Below are 19,795 nucleotides of genomic sequence, written 5' to 3' on the forward strand. Positions count from 1 at the left end.
TGTCTCCTGTCGGAGGGACTCCAGAGTGCAGCAGGGGAACGACTCCTCTCCCTGAGCAGTGGGAGAAACCACAGGTGATAAATGGACCATAACCCCCATTCCCTGTCTCATTGCCCGTCCCGGAAGGAGGAAAGGTAGGGGGGAAGGTGTTTTCAAGGGTTTAGTTTACTTCTCATTATCCCGCTCAGATTTTGTTAGCAATAAATTAAATTAATATCTTTAATTTTAGTCTGTTTTGTCTGTGACAGTATTTGGGGAGTGATCTCTCCCAGTCATCTCAACCCACAAACCCTTTGTTAAATTTTCTCTCCTCTATGCAGATGTGTAGGGGAGTGAGAGAGCAGCTTTGGTGAGTGCTTGGCATCTGGCCAGCATCAACACACTACATGAAGTTAAAATCTGATCTAGAAAGCCAAGAATTCTTTTATTTTTGTAAACAGATGACCCTTCTGCTTGAACACACTGATGGGTAAGAGCACAAATTGTTTTTAATGACAAATTCTAAAGCAATAAGAAAAACCTGTGTAGAGGAAGTATTATACAAGCCACTGTTGAATAGTCACATCTTAAAGTGGAGCAATGAAAGAGTTTGTTTAAACTGTTATGTAATATGGCTGATAGGCACTTCATCCTTTGTGTTAGTTTAAAACAGTCTGGGTTTATTTTGGTGGGTGGGGGAAGCCACAGAGGCAGCTTCTGAGAGAGAAGCTGCTCGAAGCTTCTACTATGTCCAGCAGAGCCAATCCCTGAAGGCTCTGACAATGGACATGTTGCTGGCCCAATTAGAGAAGTTGGTAATGCCTCTGTGATGACATATTTAAGAAGGAAAAAAATGCATGCAGTCCTCTTTTTTTTTCTAAGGGGTGGGGAGGCTCTACAGCTGGGGCCCTCCTGGCGCCAGGAGCAGCCATGCAGCTGGCGCTGGGAGCAGCTGGGGGCATACGGCTGGCACCATCTCGGCATGGCTCAGTGAACTTTTCCTGCTTAGCCACTTTTATCTAGCTGTGCTACAAGCAGAAAGGCAGAGGTGGTGGCAGCAGCTTTGCCTTTTCAGCACCCCGCATGAAAAGAGGCGCTGAATAGTGCCAGCGCCAGGGCAGCCAGCGTCGCCCACAAGGTGCCAGCAGGGACTATGTGGCCGACAGCAATGGGCATGGTGAGCAATTCCCCAATACAGAGCCCAGACGAGATCAACCTTTCAGCACTGCAAAACCCTATAAGAACTTTTCAATGCATAGAACTTGAGAATAAATGAACCTACGGACAACAATTTTCTCCTGAGTCAGAGAAAATGAAAAGGTGAAGACATGTGAGTAGAAAAACATGGCAACACTAAGGTTAGTGAAAGGAAGGAAGGGGAGGAGGTGCTCCAAACATCGGAGCTGAGATTCTTCTACAAGCTGTGGTGAAGACTATAATACAACAAACTGTTTCCCTGTAATTCATGAAGTGCATGGGGGGATACAGAGATCCACTCGTAGCCCATGAGAAAAGGTGCTCATGCTGGACCGACTACATGCTGAAAAGCTGTAATCTAGTAGGAAATTGAAAAGAAAGAGAAGACCCTTGCTTCCAGAGATAAAGAGGGCCCTTGCTTCCATACTAGAGCAGCTTATCCTTAAAATACTACACCCCATGAACTAAAATGATCCATGCCATGTAGTTTGGGAAGACTATTTTTGCCTGTGGGAGTGACTCATGTTACAGCAGGTTCAGGCAGGACTGCTACTCATGAAAATTAGAACCACGCTGGAGAAGTTCACAGAGAACTGTCTCCCATGAGAAAGACCCCATGGCATAGCAGCAGAAGACACTCCTCTCCCCAAGCAAACTGAAGAAAGATTTCAAGTGAAAAACTGACCAAAACTCTCACTCCCTGTCTCCCTGCGCTGCTGATTGGGAGGAAGGAAGGGCTGGAGGGGGAAAAAAGGTGTTCTAAAGGTTTATTTTAGTCCTCATTATCCTTTTTTAATTATGTTAATTTTAATTATGTTAATATTTTTTTTTCTTTATACCTTTTAAGTTTTGAATCTCTTTGCCCTTAAAGTGTTTTCTCCTAATCCTTATCTAAACTCATAAGCCCTTCAGTTTTTCTTTCCCCCTCCTCTGCTCAAATATAGCATAGGAGAATGAGTGAATGGTTTTTTCATGAGTGCCTGGCACTTAGCCAGTGTCAAAATATGACATCCTTCTAGCAGTTAAAAGCATATTGAGGAAGTTCTGAGAATAGCCCTGGCAAAATTGTACCTGTCAGTCTCATCTCTGACACCATGTAACATGATATTCCTGGCCCAAGGTTCTACTACAGGAGTAAGACTTCAATATAATATACTGGCCAACTCATAGAAGTGTCCTCCAGTTTGGTAACTATGAGAGACTGAAGGAAATTGCTGTCTCAAAACATTTTGGGTGCATGTATGTGAGGGAAAGGGCAGGTTGAGCCTTGCCTTTGGTAAGGAAATGCACTGCCCCGTATACCACACACCTCCCTGGGCCTGTATCCCAGCCCCGTAGTGGCTGCCAATCACTATCACACCAGAGACAATGCTCCACACCCCACCCCTGGAGCCCAAGTCTAGCCCCAGAGTGGCCGGATAACCACAAGTCCCACATGGGAGAATGGCCCAGGAAAGCCAAATGGTATTTAACCTGAGATACAAAGCAAGGACATATCTTGCTTGACCCTACCTCCTCCTGGAATTTCTATTAGCTGAACACCACTGGGACTAGAAGTGGTAGCTATGTTTGGTTATTTCTATCTTTCTTTTTCTTCTTCTAATTCCCTCCTCTTGGAATTCTGAGTAACTTAAAATCAGATGGACTTGGAGTTTGTTAAGTTGAATAGGCTAAGTTAATGCTTTGTGAAGTGTTTCATGTTGATTGAATGCTGCTCTAAACCTTTTGCCAAGGTTCTCTGATTTTCTCAAGTTGCCAGTAAAGTTTTTCTTCCTGTTTTGACCTCTTGAGAATATCTTGTTGGTATATCTCCCATACATGTAACTCAGAGCACATGAAAAAAACAAGCCCTTTTAAGTGTCTCATCAAGTGACAATTTGGTTGTCTTACAGTAGCAAACTGGAAACATTTCAGATAAAACCAGTTACTAGTTATAAATGGGGAACAGTTTTGAAACCAAGTGGAACTTAATTTTTGTGGTCACAAAACACATAATTCTCAGAAACTGGAATTAGAAGCTTTCAAGTTATATGGTAACAGTGAGAATACAACAGCAATATTAACTTACTGCACTTGATATAACAAACCTTTTGTGAAATAGATGAGAGCTGTATTTCTAGATGGTACTAATTACTGGAACTCAACCTTGAACTTCCAATTATTCAAATGATGAGAGCATTTGAAGTTACACACTTAGGCATAATTATAGATGTATGCTAAGAATACCCTCCAAAACGGAAAAAAGTGTTCCTTCCTCTCCATCCATACCTTATGTTTCCATCTTCATCTCCATCTGAACACAGCCCTGAGTAGGTGCTTTAGGTGGCTCTGCTTGAGCAGAGTTTTGGACATGACCATCTCCAGAGGTCCCTTCCAAGCTCAATCATTCTGTGATTCAACAACAGTCTTATAACCTCCAATAAGCATCTCGATAATAAGTACAAGAGATACATCAACTATATTGACTGATTTCACCAGCCTGTCAGAGACACTGAACTAATAAAAAACAGGTATCTGTTGGACTAGATGCTTTACAGCAAGCCAAAATTCACTTGGTTGAATTAGTTCTTAACAACCCTGGAGAAAACTGAAAAAAAAAATAAAAATTGCCTTGCTAATTTCTTAAGACATAATAAGCCAAGGAAGTTGCTCTACTACTCCTCAGAAACAATACCATGACAGTGTTACTGGTATCATTAGGAAGAGAAGGTACACAAAAGAGTAGACAAGTTAAGCAGCCAGCTTACAGCACCATTTGTTTTGATTTTGTTATTTTGAAGCCAGGAGTATGTTCCACCATACCATACTGTTTTGAGAAATATTTAACAGATTGAATTCTAGCTCTGAGCAGTGTCTTTGCTAGTCTGGTTTAGGAAGCAAAAGAGAGAAGTAAAAATAGACTCAAAACAAGCAGTTCAGAATGTTCATAGATACAAGAAAACAACTGGTAAAAAGCTGGCAGATAGCCAATAAATAAATTCATTATCTTGCAGCAGGATCACTGGGCCACAAAGGATACCATATAAAAATTAAGTTTTGATTAGTCATTGTCCTGGGGTGACTTTATGATGCTTGTATCCCCAATCGCCTTATGTTACATATTAAGTTCTGCAACTTTAAGACTGGCTCTGAGAGCGAAGGGGAGGAAGAAGTGTGCAGTTTGTGTTGAGGAAAAACACTCACTCCCCCGCATCCTGCTCCTGGACTGTGTTGTCTGCAGCACAGACAGACAGCGGGACAGAGCTCTCTTTTGCTTTTAGTTAGTTTTTAGCTACCTGAGGCAGAGAAGTTCCTGGGACTGTTTTTTTTCCTTTTTTCTTGGATCTGTTCAAACCTGCTCTGGACTGAAAAAAACAGCCAAACCCCAGGAGCTCACGCCTGTGGCCCACCAGGGCCTGGGCCTCGGCACTTTCCAGCGCTGGAGGGACTGGTAAGAACCTGAGCGAGCTGAGCAACCCCACATGAAAAGGACTTTTTCTGGATTTGCTATCTCATTGAACAGTGAGAGGCTTTATTGTTTAATATTATTCAATTTCTGTTAAATAAACAGATTTTTCCACTTTTCTCCAAGGAAATATTTTTTCCCAAACCAGTTTGGGGGAGGGGCCACTTGAATTTGCTTTTCTGGGGGACCCCCATTTGGAGGTTCTCTCCCAAATTTTCCCTAAACCAGGACATATTATTAATCCTTAACCATGTATTTAAGTGAAGCATTTCTTATTCTGTAGTTCAACTTTTTACTTGCAAGCCTGAATAAAAAGCTGAAAGAAAAATGGAATTTCCCAGGACTCTCTTATCAGAAAGATTGTCCAGAAAGATCAATGCTGAGTTTCTAAAAGCAGAAGTTTTTATAGCATGAAAAATTATGTTAGAAATTTCACATGAAATGCCCAGTACTGCACTGAATGACTGCTGATTTGAAGAAGATATATGACTGTCTTGGTTTAGGGCAAATTTGGGAGGAAACTTCTAATGGGGCCCCCTCTGGGAAGCAAACCCATGTGGCCCCTTCTCCTAACCCCCAACCGGTTCGGGAAGAGATTTCTCTGAGAGAAGTGGAAAAAACCTGTTTATTTAACAGGCACAGCACTACCCAGCACAAGAATGAACAATACCAAATTACAAAACCTCTTGATGCTCTGAAGAGATGACAAAATTCAGAGGGTCTCTTTCCTGTGGATGTTCACTCTGTTATCAGTCCCTCTGGCACTGGAAAATGCTGTTGCCCAGGCTGGGCTCCCGGTAGTCCACAGGTGCAAGCTCCTGGTGCTCCCCTGAGTCCCCAGTTCAGAGTAGGTTTGAACCGTTTCAAGAAAACGGAAAAAAAACAGTCCAGGACTACCTCTCTGCTTCAGCTAGCTGGAAAGCCAAGGCAATCTGTCTCTTGTTGTCTGTCTGTGCTGTAGTCAAAACCCCGTCCCGGGATGCAGGGGGAGCAAGTACAGTCTCTGGTGACAGACTCGGTGCTTCTTCTCCACTCACTTTTATTCTCAGATGAAGTTTTAAGGATACAAATCTTATTTCTGGGCTAGGCGGATGAATAGGGATACAATTTAACATCACAATCACCCCAGGACAATGACATACAACAAACTGGACTTTAATGTTCCACAGAAATATTAATCCTTAAGAGATAAGCACATATACAAGCAAATAATTTTTATTATACCAATCATCTACATGACACTATGCATCTCAAATGCAAAAAATATTCTCTTCACTTGCCTGCTGAACCAGATTAGTCCAATTTAGGAAAAAAATTCACTGCTGAGCAAAAAGCATAGTTCTATGATATATTAAAAGCTTGACTTTCAATCCAGCTGTTCATGTGACTTCCATAGAAAGGAGCTACAAATCTAGTGTCCACTTCAGCAAACATCAAATCAGTATCACAACTGCAGTTCAGCTTTGATTTTGAATGGGGAACTGGGGGGAAGAGGAAGGTATTATTCTGTCATGAACAAGTAGGTAACAGTCACAGGCTAAATTTCACTTTAACCAGAGAACAGGCATAGCATCAGAAAGTACCTATGCAAGAAGGAAGGCAAGGTACTTAATTTCTTAAAAAAAAAAACTATTCAGAGGCTAAACAGATTAGTCTATATGGACTGTCTAGGCTAGGACATGAGTCAGCAGCAATAGTAGGATTCATCCTATTGAAGAGACAGGGATGCCAAATTTCACTTACCATGAGACTCAGATCCCACCTTCTTAGAAGCCATTTAGAACCTGGAAAACATTTTAAAACAGCTTTATCAACATGTAGTACAGCATAAGCCTATTCAGTTCTACACTGTCTTATCTCTAGATTAAGGGACATGCTGCAGATGTTTACTGTTTATCCTGTTCCCAAGACAGATAAAAAAAATATTTTATAGCTCTGAGAATTGATTAAGCAGACAAGTAACTTATCACAGGGTCTGACAATATAACTGGCAAAATGAAGAAGAAAGGACAAAACAGAACCAAGAAGCAGCCAGGTTGATCAGAAAGGCAGTTTTCCAGATCACAGTGCTGAGGCTGTTCTGTCTCAGCACCATAGAGCACACCCTGCCTCCCCTAGCATTAAGACGAGCCCTTCCTACTGGAAATACCACACTTATCCTCTTCAGTTTAATCCTTGTTGCTCTAAAAAGGGATACTATCATACTGGGTATGCAGTCAGCCAGCATGGCACTTGTCTAGACACACTGGATAATGCACAATACAGGTATACAATAAATGGCACCATTAGGAAGATATTTTTGGACACACACAAGAAAACAATGCTAACAAGAGGCCTCATTCACTGCCCACAGAATTTTATTAGCAACTTAAAATTTGGATGCAAATCCTACATGGCCAAGATATTAAGCACAGAAGCACCTAGCCAGCTTTTAACAGAGCCAGGCTGTCCTGAAAAAGAGCTGCTCCAGGATGCTCATGGTGTGTTCAATAACATAATTGGTTCTTTTGCTAGATTAGAAATATATCATAATACCTTTCTTAAGACACCACAGCATAATTCTTCAAATAAATTATTTTTAAAGTCCTCCTTGTGGCATTATACATAACAAAGAATCAGTTGCCCTTTGTTTCTGAAGCCCTCCAACTTTATGAAATGCCCAACAGCCATTCTTCAAAAATATTAAGTTATCTGGTATACCCCACCAGCAGCAGACAGCACTCAAAGCACAATGTGGAACAGATCTAACATTCACACCAATCATACCCCTATCAAGATCTTACTCTTAGCCTCACTGTTTCCATTGCTGATTCTAACTGCAAATGTTACCTTAAAGGGTGTCATAAGGTAAGGATTATACAGACATCTTAGCTATTCCTCCTGATAGCTGTTGACACATCTGGGGGCAGGAAGAACCAGTTTCAAGTACTTTAGGAAAGCCCCTTTTGCTGTGCTCAAGTTCCTTTCAACATTTTGTTGAAATCAATAGGTGAACCAACCATATTGGCTAATGGAATTTCAACACACAGCTAAAGCCAAAGATGCATGAAGATTACCTGGGTACAACGAGACTGTGAAACACAGTGAGCAGATGCTGGGCCATGGGCAAGTGAGTCATGCTGGGCAACTCCAGGTATATCTTGTACATAAAACTGTCATTCTACTCAACATTTGTCAGGTTCCTCTCAGCACACCTCTGTGAACATTGGCATTATGTCCAAAAACAGTCCACTAAAGCCAGAGAACTGGTTTTAGCACTAGCCAGCAACTGCTTCTCAGAAGCAAACAAAACACTGCAGTTTCAAAGGCAGAAGAAAAAGGTGGTGAAGCAGTGCTGAGCCTGCCACCTCAGGAAAGATGTTAAGGGCAAAGCCACAAGACCACCCAGTACAGTTGCATGTCAACCACTAGAGACAAATGGGCTTTATTAGTCCCAGTGCCATGGAGGGTGTCTTGGGTTGTAATACAAGATGTAACCAAAAGTATGTATTGTAGTACCATCTGTTAAAACCAGGTGGGGCAGTGTTCTTTATCTCTTCCATAACCCATCCCTCATAACTCCAGGGGGATATTATGGAAGCCCTTAAGCCTATTAGGGGAATTTCAGGGGGAAGGCCCTGGAAGAATCTGCCACAGGCTTCAAGAAAGCCTGACTGCTTAGGATGAGACAAAAAGGCTTCTCCATGGTGTTCTGCAACACTAGGTAAATCTACCTCAGTTTCTATAGGTCAGTGCCCTTTGCCTTGCCCCTGTGCCAACCCTGTGTCCCCAGACTATTGGCTCCTGACCTCACACTTAACCTGAGACACTACAGTAAATGCTTGTCTTTTATCACTGGATTCCTTCAGTTGGAGTTTGCAATAAACTTCACTGGAATACTATACAGGAGACCCTTTCAGTCTTTCTTCGCTGACCTATCTGTGGTGTGAGTTTTGGATACAGTGACTGTCTGTGCCCACCCAAGCGGCATTCTCAGGAGATGCTTTGGACTGGTAGCAGCAACACTATCCATTTTCCACGCTGCTACAACTGGCACCCGGAACAGGGACTCTACTGTGAGCTCTTTGAAAGCGTCTCCAGTGGCTGCTGCCACTGGACAGAAGCCGCATTCGGGTGTTCCAGTTCCCTGAGGAAAAACCCCAATTTTCTGGGAGACTTTTCTATGGGAGCAACTGGCAACCCTCTCTGTTGAGGATCAGTCGCGTCTGCGAAACCCCCCATGAGATTTTCTTTTGGCCTGCCAGTGTGGTATGTTCTGGTGAGCCTCACATTTTTATTTTATTTTTGCATTTTTATCTCGTGGGAGGGGGAAAGAGTGAGATGGGAGCAAAATTCACTATCTTGCAATGGGAAGTATATTTCCAAGTTCATGACACCCTGGTTAAAAACAGTGTTAGGTTTTCTAAGAGGGATTTAAGGGCTTTTATTTGCTGGATTTTTAAGTATTTTACAGATGTCACTCGGGAATCAGTTTTGTCTGTTGAGTTTTGGGATAAAGTTGGACAAAAATTATATATTTTGCAATCTGAGGGGGATTTTAGGGTTGGGAAGTTCTATCCAATTTTTCGCTCTATTTATGAAGTGATTGAGGGTTTGGGGGGAAGTTCGGGGAATGTTAAGAGTTTGGGACCCCAGTTTTACCCCAGTTATCATGTTCACCCCCTGTGTTCCTGTCCCCTCATCCTTTCAGGACAGGTCTGTAGATGGAAACCACCTAAAAGCACAGGAGAGCTACCTGCCTTCTGCCATCTTTGGTACCTTCCTGTCCCCTTCTCAGGATGGCACTGGCCCTGCCACCCTGAGCTCCAACCTAACCCCCTTCCTTATGTCTATGTGTCCAGCCCCCCCATTCACTTCTATTGTTCAAAATGGCGCCAGACGCGTGGGTGGATCCACCATTTTGAATGACCTGGCTTTAATTTTTCCCACCTCAACCACCTGTGATCCTCCTCCCCCTTTCCCCTCTCCTGCCCCTGCATCAGGCCCCGCCCCCACACTGGGCCCTGCCCCTGTTCCAAGCACTGCCCCTGCACCAGACCCCTCCCCTTCCATTGGCAAAACCCTGCCTTGTGCAACCCCCACCTCCTCCAATCTGGCCCTCCTGGTTCCCGCACTCCCAGTGTGGGAACCAGAAGTGAAGCTGGCCAAGTCTGGAAGGTATCCATCTTGGATACAACAGCTTCAAAACACAGAGCAGTGCCTGTGAGCCAGAGCTCTCATGCCCATGTCAGTGCAGCTCCCTCCTCTCTGGAGGAAAGCAGTGATTCCTCAGTTTGGATAGTGATTCTGGAGCTCACTGGGCAGAGATATGAAAGCAAGCAGCCCAGGAAGGTGATTGGCCTATAGATGGAAAGTTACAAATCTTAGCAGACCCAGTTATAATTAAAAGTGGGGGGAACCCCAAGTGGGAATCAATTCCATACGGGGAATTGAAGGAACTATGTAAAGCATGTAAAGATTATGGGAGGAGATCACCCTATTTTAAAAACCTTTTACAAGTAACTTTCTCAGCCCATGTTCTGGTACCACATGACCTGTGGCATTTTACGTCCTTCCTCCTCTCACCCACAGAGCTTCTCTTGTGGGAATCAATTTGGAAAAAACAACTAAAAGCATTGTTAAATAATTACAAAAGTGAGGATGGACAGGCTCATTTGACTTTAGAGCAATTAAGTGGAGATGGCAGTTTTGATAAACCACAAGAGCAGGCACAATATATTCCCAGGGCTGTTCTAGAGGACATTGAAAATGCTGCCCAGAATGCTTTATTCCAAACACCAGATGGCACCACCCCACAACAAAGTTTCTCTGACATTCACCGGGGAATTGATGAGACATTTATTAAATTTATAGACAGACTGAAGGACACTATTGATAAACAAATAGATTGCCCAAGGGCTAAAGAGGAGCTGCTCAGCAAGCCTACAGTGTCCAACGCAAATGCGGAATGTAAGAAAATTATAAGAGCACTCCCTGCCGAACCTGAACCCACCATTCAGCAAATGGTGGAAGCCTGTACCTGTCTCACAACTACAGAACAAATAGTAGCCCTGGCAGTCAGCAAAGGAGTGGCTGAAGCTTTCGTGGCACAGAATAAACAAAACATGTTATGCTTTAAGTACGGTGAACTGGGCCACCTCAAGGTGGAATGTGATAAAGACTTTTTGCAAAAACACCCCTCCACTACTTGTCCCTCTGCTGCATGCCTAGACTGTAAGAAACATTTTAAACATTGTCCCCAGTTCCAATATCACCAGCAGGTCCAGCCTCATCTGTCTCACCAGCAGCATCAGGGAAACTTCCAGTCAAGTGTGGGGTGGCCCCGCGCTATGACACCAAATGACAAGCCATTCCGCCCCTCTCTCCCCACCATCCCACAGAGTCAAGGCACCGAGACATCATCTATGATGACACCTACTATGAGAGGAAGCTCCGATTCTCCAAGGCCTACCAACAGGTTCAGGCAGGGACACAACGCATGCTAGTAAGCAACCTTTCCATTCAGTTTGATGATGAGGTGATGCACTGAATTCCAACTGGTAAATTTGGACCTTCTGATGGACCAAGGGACATTTTAGTTATAGGGGACTCTATTAACGGACTGGACAGTTTACATGTATTTCCAGAAGTACAAACTGTGGGACCAAGGGATGAGATTACTGTGACTGTTATATGTGTAGACCCACCTTGGTTTTTGCCTAAGGGCACATCCATTGTCCAAGCTTTTCTCATACCCACCTGGACTGATATTTTGCCGGAAAACCCTATGGCTTTTTGGGCAGAAATGGTGGGCCAGGACAGACCTTTTATAGAGTTTGGCTTGTTTAACAAAGGGGACAAAGTTTATCTTCCAGGTGTAGCAGATACCAGAGCAGACTTGACCATCATTGCCTACTCTGAGTGGCCACAGGGCTGGGAACTAGTGCCAGCCAATGGAGTCATCTCTGGCATTGGAGGAACTGCCACCTCTATGCAGAGCAAACACACAATCCTTATTGAAGGCCCTGAGAGTCAGGTTGCCACAGTAAGACCTTTTGTAGTAAGGGCACCTATCACCTTATGGAGCAGGGATATATTGTCTCAGTGGGGAGCAAGGCTGGAAATCGCCTCACCACCATGGGATTTTTAGCTGGGACCACTATGGAGCACCCCACCACACCACTCACATGGAAAACTGATGAACCAGTGTGGGTGGACCAGTGGCCCCTCTCAGAAATAAAGTTGAAGGTGCTCCAATCCCTAGTGCAAGAGAAGTCGTCCAAAGGCCACATAGTACCATCCACTAGCCCTTGGAACACCTGTCTTTGTCATTCGTAAACCAAGAAAAGACAGGTGGAGGCTCCTGCAAGACCTCAGAAAAGTCAATGAAGTCATTGAGGACATAGGCTCTCTGCAGCCCGGCATGCCCTCACCCTCAATGCTCCCAAAAGAGTGGAAATTGACTGTCATTGATATCAGAGATTGTTTTTTTAACATCACTCTCCATCCCAGAGATGCCCCAAGAGTCACTTTTTCCATCCCATCAATTAATAGGCAAGCCCCTCTAAAAAGTTATCAATGCCAAGTTCTTCCCCAAGGGATGAAAAACTCTCCAGCTATCTGCCAAATGTTTGTTGCCCACATTCTCTCGCCCATCCAAGAAAAATTCCCTGATGCTACAATATTGCACTATATGGATGATATTTTGATATGCACTGACTATTATTTGGAGATTGTTCTCAAAATGACTATTCAAGCCATTGAAGGAGCAGGATTTGAAATTGCTACAGAGAAGATTCAGCGCACCTGCCTGTGGACCTACCTTGGACTCTGGATCAGCGAAAGGACCATTGTACCCCAGCAGCTCACCATCAAAGACAAGCCGAGAACTCTGAGAAACCTACACCAGTTATGTGGGAGCATAAACTGTGTTTGCCCACTGCTAGGGATCACGACCGAGGACCTCGCACCCCTTTTCAACCTCCTGCGAAGCTGTGATGACCTTGACTCGCTTCAAACTATCACACCTGAAGCCCAGGTAGTGATCCAAAAGGTATCAGAGGCACTGTCCACAAGAGAGGCCCACCACACTGATCCTACCCTACCTTTCCAGCTTGTCATCTTGGATAAGTCACCTAAATTTCATGGGCTCATTTTCCAGTGGGACCCCACTCTGAGGGACCAGCTTTTAATCATAGAGTGGGTGTTCCAATCACATCAACCAAATAAGACTATCACAACACTCCAAGAGCTGATGGCTCAGCTCATTATAAAAGCCAGAGCATGCCTCAGGACCCTAGTGGGGTGTGAATTCATGTGCATTTACCTTCCATTGACATTAGGTAGTCTGGAAGCTTTGCTCCAGACCAATGAACACCTCCAGTTCGCTCTTGAAAGCTACCCAGGTCAAACCACTATCCACCTACCAAAACATAAACTATTTAATGCGTGTTTTAATTAGATCCCAAAATTATTAAAGAGTCAAACTCCTTTAAAGGCACTGACTGTTCTTAGTGATGGCTCTGGAGGATCCCAAAAGTCAGTTTTGACTTGGAAAAATCCAGACACATAAGAGTGGGAGTCGGATATTCAGATTGTTCAATGATCTCCACAAATAGCAGAATTGGCAGCCATCATCAGAGACTTTGAGAAGTTCAAATAACCCTTGAATCTGATTACTGATTCAACCTATGTTGCTGGAATAGCTGAAAGAGCAAAACATTCTTTGTTAAAAGAAGTGTCAAATCCAAATTTACGTAGCATGCTCTCTGTGGTAGTTTTGACATTTAGGGAAAGCAATAAGAAACATCCATGGAAGTGATTTATTTGAGAGAAGCTGATGGGAATTTCTTCTGTGTCTCAGATCAGGCCAATGGCTGGGCAGTTCTGAGAACTGACAGCATTTTGCACCACTGAAAAGTAGGTTCATCTCTGTGAATACCACCTTTTAAAAACCAAAGCCCGGGAATTTCTTCCTCTTTCTTTCTGGCCTTGAAAAGTAGCAGAACTCTGGTGCAGCTGGCCCTGCTCCCCCGCAGCCTGTGCATCCTGAGGGGTGGCTGGGCCAAATCACAACAGCTCTCGGGAAGGGGATGGAGACTGCAGGCCGCCCGCCCCGCCGCCTCCGGCCAGCACAGACGGCTCCAGGCTGAGAACCATCCACCCCTCCCAGTGCCTGCCAAGCTGAGAGGCACCATCGTGGCCTGTAATCCGACACCATAACTACCTGCCATGGCCTGGGCAAGATTTAACCCTTTCAGTGCACAGATGAGACCTGCAGACCTTGTCCCTCTCTCCAGGGATAGAAAAGAATGGAGTGACACGTAGAAAGACAACATGAAACATCAAGGGCCATGGAGATGGACAATAATGTTCTGAAAATAACTCTTTTAATTCATGAAAGAGTATTAGGGGAATGAAGTATAATTAGTCACCCTTCATGATTTGGTGCAGGAACAGTTGGACCAGGGTCATCTGGAGCCTTCGACTAGTCCCTGGAACACTCCTGTTTTCTGCATCAAGAAAAAGTGTGGGAAATGGAGGTTGCTACAAGACCTCTGGAAAGTTAATGCTGTGATGGAAAGCATGGGAACGTTGCAGGTTGGTATGCCATCAACCCACCATGTTTCCTACTGATTGGCCAGTTCTCATCGTGGATCTGAAGGATTGTTTCTTTGAGATTCCTTTGCATCCCGATGACAGACCGAAATTTGCCTTCTCAGTGCCAGCTGTCAATAATGCTGAGCCCACACAGAGATATCAATGGAGGGTTTTGCCACAAGGCATGCGAGATTCGCCAGCCATTTGCCAATGGTATGGGGCTCGAGCCCTGTCTGGAGTTCGCAAGCAGTTTCCTGATGTTCATCTCTATCATTATATGGATGACATATTGGTGGCTGTGTTGACCCAGGATGAACTGCTGAGGATACAGCCTCAGCTGATCAATGCCTTGCACTCTCACGGGCTGCAAGTAGCTCCAGAAAAGGTTCAGCGACAACCTCCTTGGAAATATTTGGGGGTCAAAATTTTGGAACAAACAGTCCAAAACCAAGAGGTGCAATTTGTGCATTCAGTAAAGACACTGAATGATGTCCAAAAATTGGTGGGTGTCTTCGCTTGGTTGCGTCCCTATTTGGGACTGACCACGACACAATTGTCTCCCTTGTTTGATCTGTTAAAGGGAGACTGAGTTAAAGTCACCTCGGACACTGACTCCAGAGGCAGAGCAGGCGCTGGAGGAGGTTCAGCGAGCAGTTTCTGCTCGCCAGGTCTATCGCATTGATCCTTCCATTGATGTCACTGTTTTCATTACCACTCTAGATTTGCATCCCACAGGTATCATTGGCCAATGGAATGATGAGTGATCTGATCACTTGCATGTCCTGGAATGGGTCTTCCTGCCCCATCAGCTGCAAAAGACGGCAACTGCATTGTCTGAGCTGATAGCTCATTTGATAATCAAATGCCAGCAACGGTGTTTGCAATTGATGGGTGCGGATCCCGCAAAGATTGTGCTCCCGGTACCGCGGGAGGACTTTGACTGGAGCTTTGCAAACACTATTTCCATGCAAAGTGCTCTGGAAAACTTTTCTGGACAGATCACTTATCATCTGCCCAGCCACAAGCTATTGCAAGTGGCAAAATTCACTGAAATTTCTTTGCCGTCCAAAAATAGGAGCCTGTGCAAGGACCCACCGTCTTTACTGATGGTTCGGGGAGTGTTGGAATCAGAGGCACAGAGAGTGTGCCCTTATCTCTGATACCTGGCTCTGACATCCAAGAAAACACTGAATTTCATATAACACTGTGAAAACAACTGTTAAAGTTAAATAGAAAAACTAGGAGTGCAAGTGTGTAAATTAGAGTTTTCTTAAGTCACTGGGTGAGAAAGTTAGAGTTTAAACTAGTTTAGAGAACAGAAGACAAAATGGAAAATTTAGGGTGTTGTCTCTTGTCCTTCTTTCTGTTTCATCTTGTTCTTCTAGAGGTTTTTGAGTAGTAGTAAGTGATTAGATAGAGAATTGTGGGTACGGAGGAGCCCGCTGGGCCCGAAATCCTGGCTCTCCCCTGGAGAGGAGATACTTCTCTGTGAGAGAGACACAATGTGTCGCTCCCAGGGGTCTTCGAGTTAGATATGTTAAACTGTTGTGTTTTATTGGTTTTCTCCCCTGCTGTCCCACCCCGATACAGGCATCTCGGGCTTCCCTCCGCCCCTCTCCTTCCCCATAAATATCCCGGGTTTTCCCCTGTTTGGCAGATTCGCTGTTACTGGCACCCTTCACTGGAGCTCTGCCTAAATAAAGGCTTGTGCTTCGGTGGAACGCTGGACCAGCTATCTCGTCCCTGCTTTTTGTGTTGCCTGCCCACCGCCGCTGCTGAGCCAAGCCGAGCTGAGCTGAAATCACTCTACTATTACTGAGCTGAGCTGGAATCACTCGACTGCTCGAAGCTGCTCACATGCGCTTCGGGCCAGCCTTTCTCAAGGCTGCCTCTGGAGAAGTCACGGTGCTCCGGGCTTTCCACCGCCACGGCAGAGAATGCCACAGTGCAGCATACAGGTGTTGGGTCATTGAGTCACTAAGAAAAATAATTTACTTAGCATTTGTTAATTGGGTAAATAGACATATAAAAGACCTTGATGAAGATCTTTGTTAGCCATTTTGCACCTTTCTATCTTAGTACACGTAGCTCCTTGTACCTTGTATGCATGTAATGCAGATAAAAGAAGAATAAACAACAAAGTCTGAACAAGAGAAAACTGCCCCTCTCTAATCAATCTCAATCCAAGAGAGAAAAAAACCCAACCACAAATATCATATCAAGACAGGGGAGGACTGGGAAGGCCGTTGCTACCTGGAAGGATGGATCTGAGTGGCAGGTTTTAGAAGATCATGAGGCTGGGTCAGCCCAATTGGTGGAATTACGGGCTGCTGTCATGGCATTTCAGAAATTTTCCCAGGAACCTTTTAATTTGGTCACGGATTCCACTTATGTGGCCGACATAGCCCAGCGGTTGGGTCATTCAGTTTGGAAGGAAGTCAGCAATCCTGCCTTGTTTCATTTACTGAAGACCCTGTGGTGTGCCATTCAGGCCCAGGTGCACCCATACTACATTCTGCATGTGAGGAGTCATACCAATTTGCCAGGGTTCATTGCGGAAGGTAACGCGAGGGCTGACAAGTTGGCTAACCCAGTGTGGGTTGTGCCTCAGCCTGATACGCCTGGCCAGGCCAAGGCATCGCATGGGTTTTTCCACCAGAATGCACATACTTTGCAGAAGCAGCTTCAGTTGACATCAGCTGAGGCCCATGACATTGTTGAGTCTTGTGATGATTGTCATGCGCTTGCTGCACCTCTGCTGGCAGGGGTAAACCCCAGAGGCCTTGGGGCCTTGGAGCTTTGGCAGATGGATGTCACACAAGTTGCCAAGTTCGGCCAGCTCCAGTATGTGCACGTTAGTGTGGACACTTTCTCCTCTGCAATGTGGGCTCCACTCACACAGGAGAAAAGACCCGCGATGTCATTGCCCACTGGAGGCAGGCCTTTGCTGTCTTGGGCATACCTTCTGCTGTGAAGACAGATAATGGTCCTGCTTACTCCTCTCAGAAGGTGCGGCAGTTCCTGCAGTTGTGAAGTGTGTAACACAAGTTTGGTATCCCTCATTCTCTGACGGGTCAAGCTATTGTAGAACGTGCTCATGGTACACTAAAACGAGTTCTACAGAAGCAAAAATGGGGAATGCAGGATGAAACCCCACACAGTCAGTTGGAAAAAGCTTTATATACCCTCAATCACCTCACAGTGCCACAGAACTCCAATAACCTGGTCATGTTGAACCATCACCTTTCACTGCAGGTTTCAGATGAGACGCATCAGCCTCAGGCAAAGGTTCGAGTGAGGAATTTAGTCACCAAACAGTGCGAAGATCCCTATGACCTTATCGCTTTGGGGCGCGGGTATGCATGTGTATCCACAGATACTGGGGTACGCTGGGTATCTGCAAAGTGCGTTCGTCCTGACCTGCTACCACAAAGGAAAAATCCGGCCAACGGGCAGGTTGGAGACTGTGACCAAATTGAAAATCATCAAATGGATGGGTCATCGGATGATGACTCAGATGCAGACAACGTGAGTGATCACCCCGATGGCCCCTCCACAAGCAGACACTGAAAGAGTTTTCAATTTTGTTTTTTGTAATGGAGAAAGGGTGAGATATCACCCTGAAACTAGTGTCTTCTGATTGTTTAGAACATTCTTTGTTCTCTTTGTTTATTTTCCTTTTTGACTGTTTAGAATATTGTTCATTTTATTTCTTCAATTTTCTTTTTCTTTTTTAAAGGAGAAAGGGTGAGATGTCACCCTGAAAACTAAAGCCTTCTGATAATGTTTTCATAGTTTTAGTTATTTTCCCATGGTAGTTCTATAAACATAAGTTGTTTATCACATTCCTTCTAAGAAACATCTTTTGATGGACGTTTCACATGACCAGTGTGATTGGGAAGGTGGTAACTTAATTATCCAATCCCTGGTCATTGTCGAGAATCTATAAATACTGGAGTCAGAGAATAAAAGGTTCTTCTTTCCTGTTTTAATGCTGAAAGGTGTTCGTGTGAATCATTTCGTGTCCTTTAGTGACAGCATAACAAGAGAAAACTCCTCTCCCTACAAAGACGGATGAAAAGACTTTTGTATAGTTGGTACTGTTTCAACATCCCGAGTTTTGTCTCTACAGTGTCAGTTGGGAAAGGAAAAGTTAGGTAGTGGAAGGAAAGGTTTCTGAAGGTTTTATTCTGGTTTCTTATTCTTGTAGTCCTGTTAATAAAGTTTATTTATTACTTTTAAGTTTTAAGCCTGTTTTGCCCTTCTCTTAATCCATATCGCACAGCAAGAAATGAGTAAGTAGTCTGGTGATTTTAGCTAGCGCTAAAACCCACCACACTCTCAAAGCTAGTTTATCTCCTCTCCCACCAAGAGCAACCATATCACATTATGCACATGAGATCACACACTGACTTCCCAGGACCAGTTACAGAGGGTAACCGGAGAGCAGATACTTTGGCCATGGCAGTGCAGACCACCTTGCCAGACATTTTCAATCAGGCAAAACTGAGCCACCAGTTCTTCCACCAGAATGTGCCAGCCCTTGTTCGTATGTTTAAGATCACAAGGGAACAGGCAAGAGCAATTGTGGGCTCCTGCCCCAATTGCCAGGATTATGCTATGCCATCTATGGGGACCAGGGTTAATCCCTGAGGCCTTGAGAGTTTACAACTGTGGCAAACAGACATTACCTATTATGCTCCCTTTGGGAGACTTAAATATATCCATGTGTCTATAGATACATTCTCTGGAGCTGTACTCGCATCAGCCCATGCAGGAGAAGAGGCCAAAGATGTTATCAAACATTTTCTCCTAGCGTTTTCCATCCTGGACATTCCCTAAGATATAAAAATGGACAATGGTCCTGCTTACACCTCCCAAAAATTCAGTTTGAAAACCTATGGGCGATGAAACACACCACTGGCATACCCCACTCCCCAGCGGGTCAATCTATTGTAGAGAGGGCTCACTGCACCCTCAAAAGAATCCTTGATCAGCAGCATGGGGGGATTGAAACATTATCAAGTGTAGAAAGATAATGTAAGGTCCTTTACGTAATCAATTTTCTTAATAATTCACTTATGGAACCAAGTCCCCCCATAATAACACACTTGTGAAACACTAGCAGAGCTCAGATCACAGAGATGCCGCCTGTGCTGATCAAGGACCCCAAATCCAAACAAATTATGGGCCCCTTTCCATTAATAACCTGTGGAAGAGGATATGCTTGCATGTCTACAGGATCTGGTCCAATATGGATTCCAGGCAGAAATGTCAAGCTGTACATCAAATCGCCAAATGCAGAACCCAGAGACACTTCTCTGGAACCTCAAAGAGAACAGAGAGACCAGGCTCAAGTGGCGTGGAGGAGAAGAAAGAAAAGTAAATGCAGATATTCATCAAAAAAGAAGATGACCCTCCGTGCTCCACCTATTAGAATCATGAGACTATTAGGTTTTACTCACAGATTGTGTTGCACTGTTACCCTTCTTTAAATTGTTATACTGTTACCTCCTTTTTGTTATACTCTTATTCCCTCTTTCTTCCCACACCCCTTCTACTCGGTATAAACTGAGAGAATGGGATGAAAAGATA

The 19,795-nt window shown here is 44.4% G+C and overlaps 1 protein-coding gene across 3 annotated transcripts in view; it reads right to left on the minus strand.

Moving 5' to 3' along the window:
• LOC148183429 (ubiquitin-associated protein 1-like) overlaps positions 1 to 19,795 on the minus strand; it is a 99,191-nt gene that overhangs the window by 72,293 nt on the left and 7,103 nt on the right. For all 3 annotated transcript variants that reach the window (XM_088061523.1, XM_088061522.1, XM_088061524.1), the window contains exon 2: positions 6,365 to 6,405. In XM_088061523.1, coding sequence (XP_087917649.1) covers positions 6,365 to 6,398 — 34 coding nt within the window. In that variant the 5' untranslated portion in view covers positions 6,399 to 6,405. The remainder of the gene's footprint in view (positions 1 to 6,364; positions 6,406 to 19,795) is intronic.

The sequence above is a fragment of the Pseudopodoces humilis genome, chromosome 12 (assembly GCF_049639895.1).
Source record: "Pseudopodoces humilis isolate 2021_Gansu_Grassland_sample_001 chromosome 12, ASM4963989v1, whole genome shotgun sequence".
NCBI classification, from domain to species: Eukaryota; Metazoa; Chordata; class Aves; order Passeriformes; family Paridae; genus Pseudopodoces; species Pseudopodoces humilis.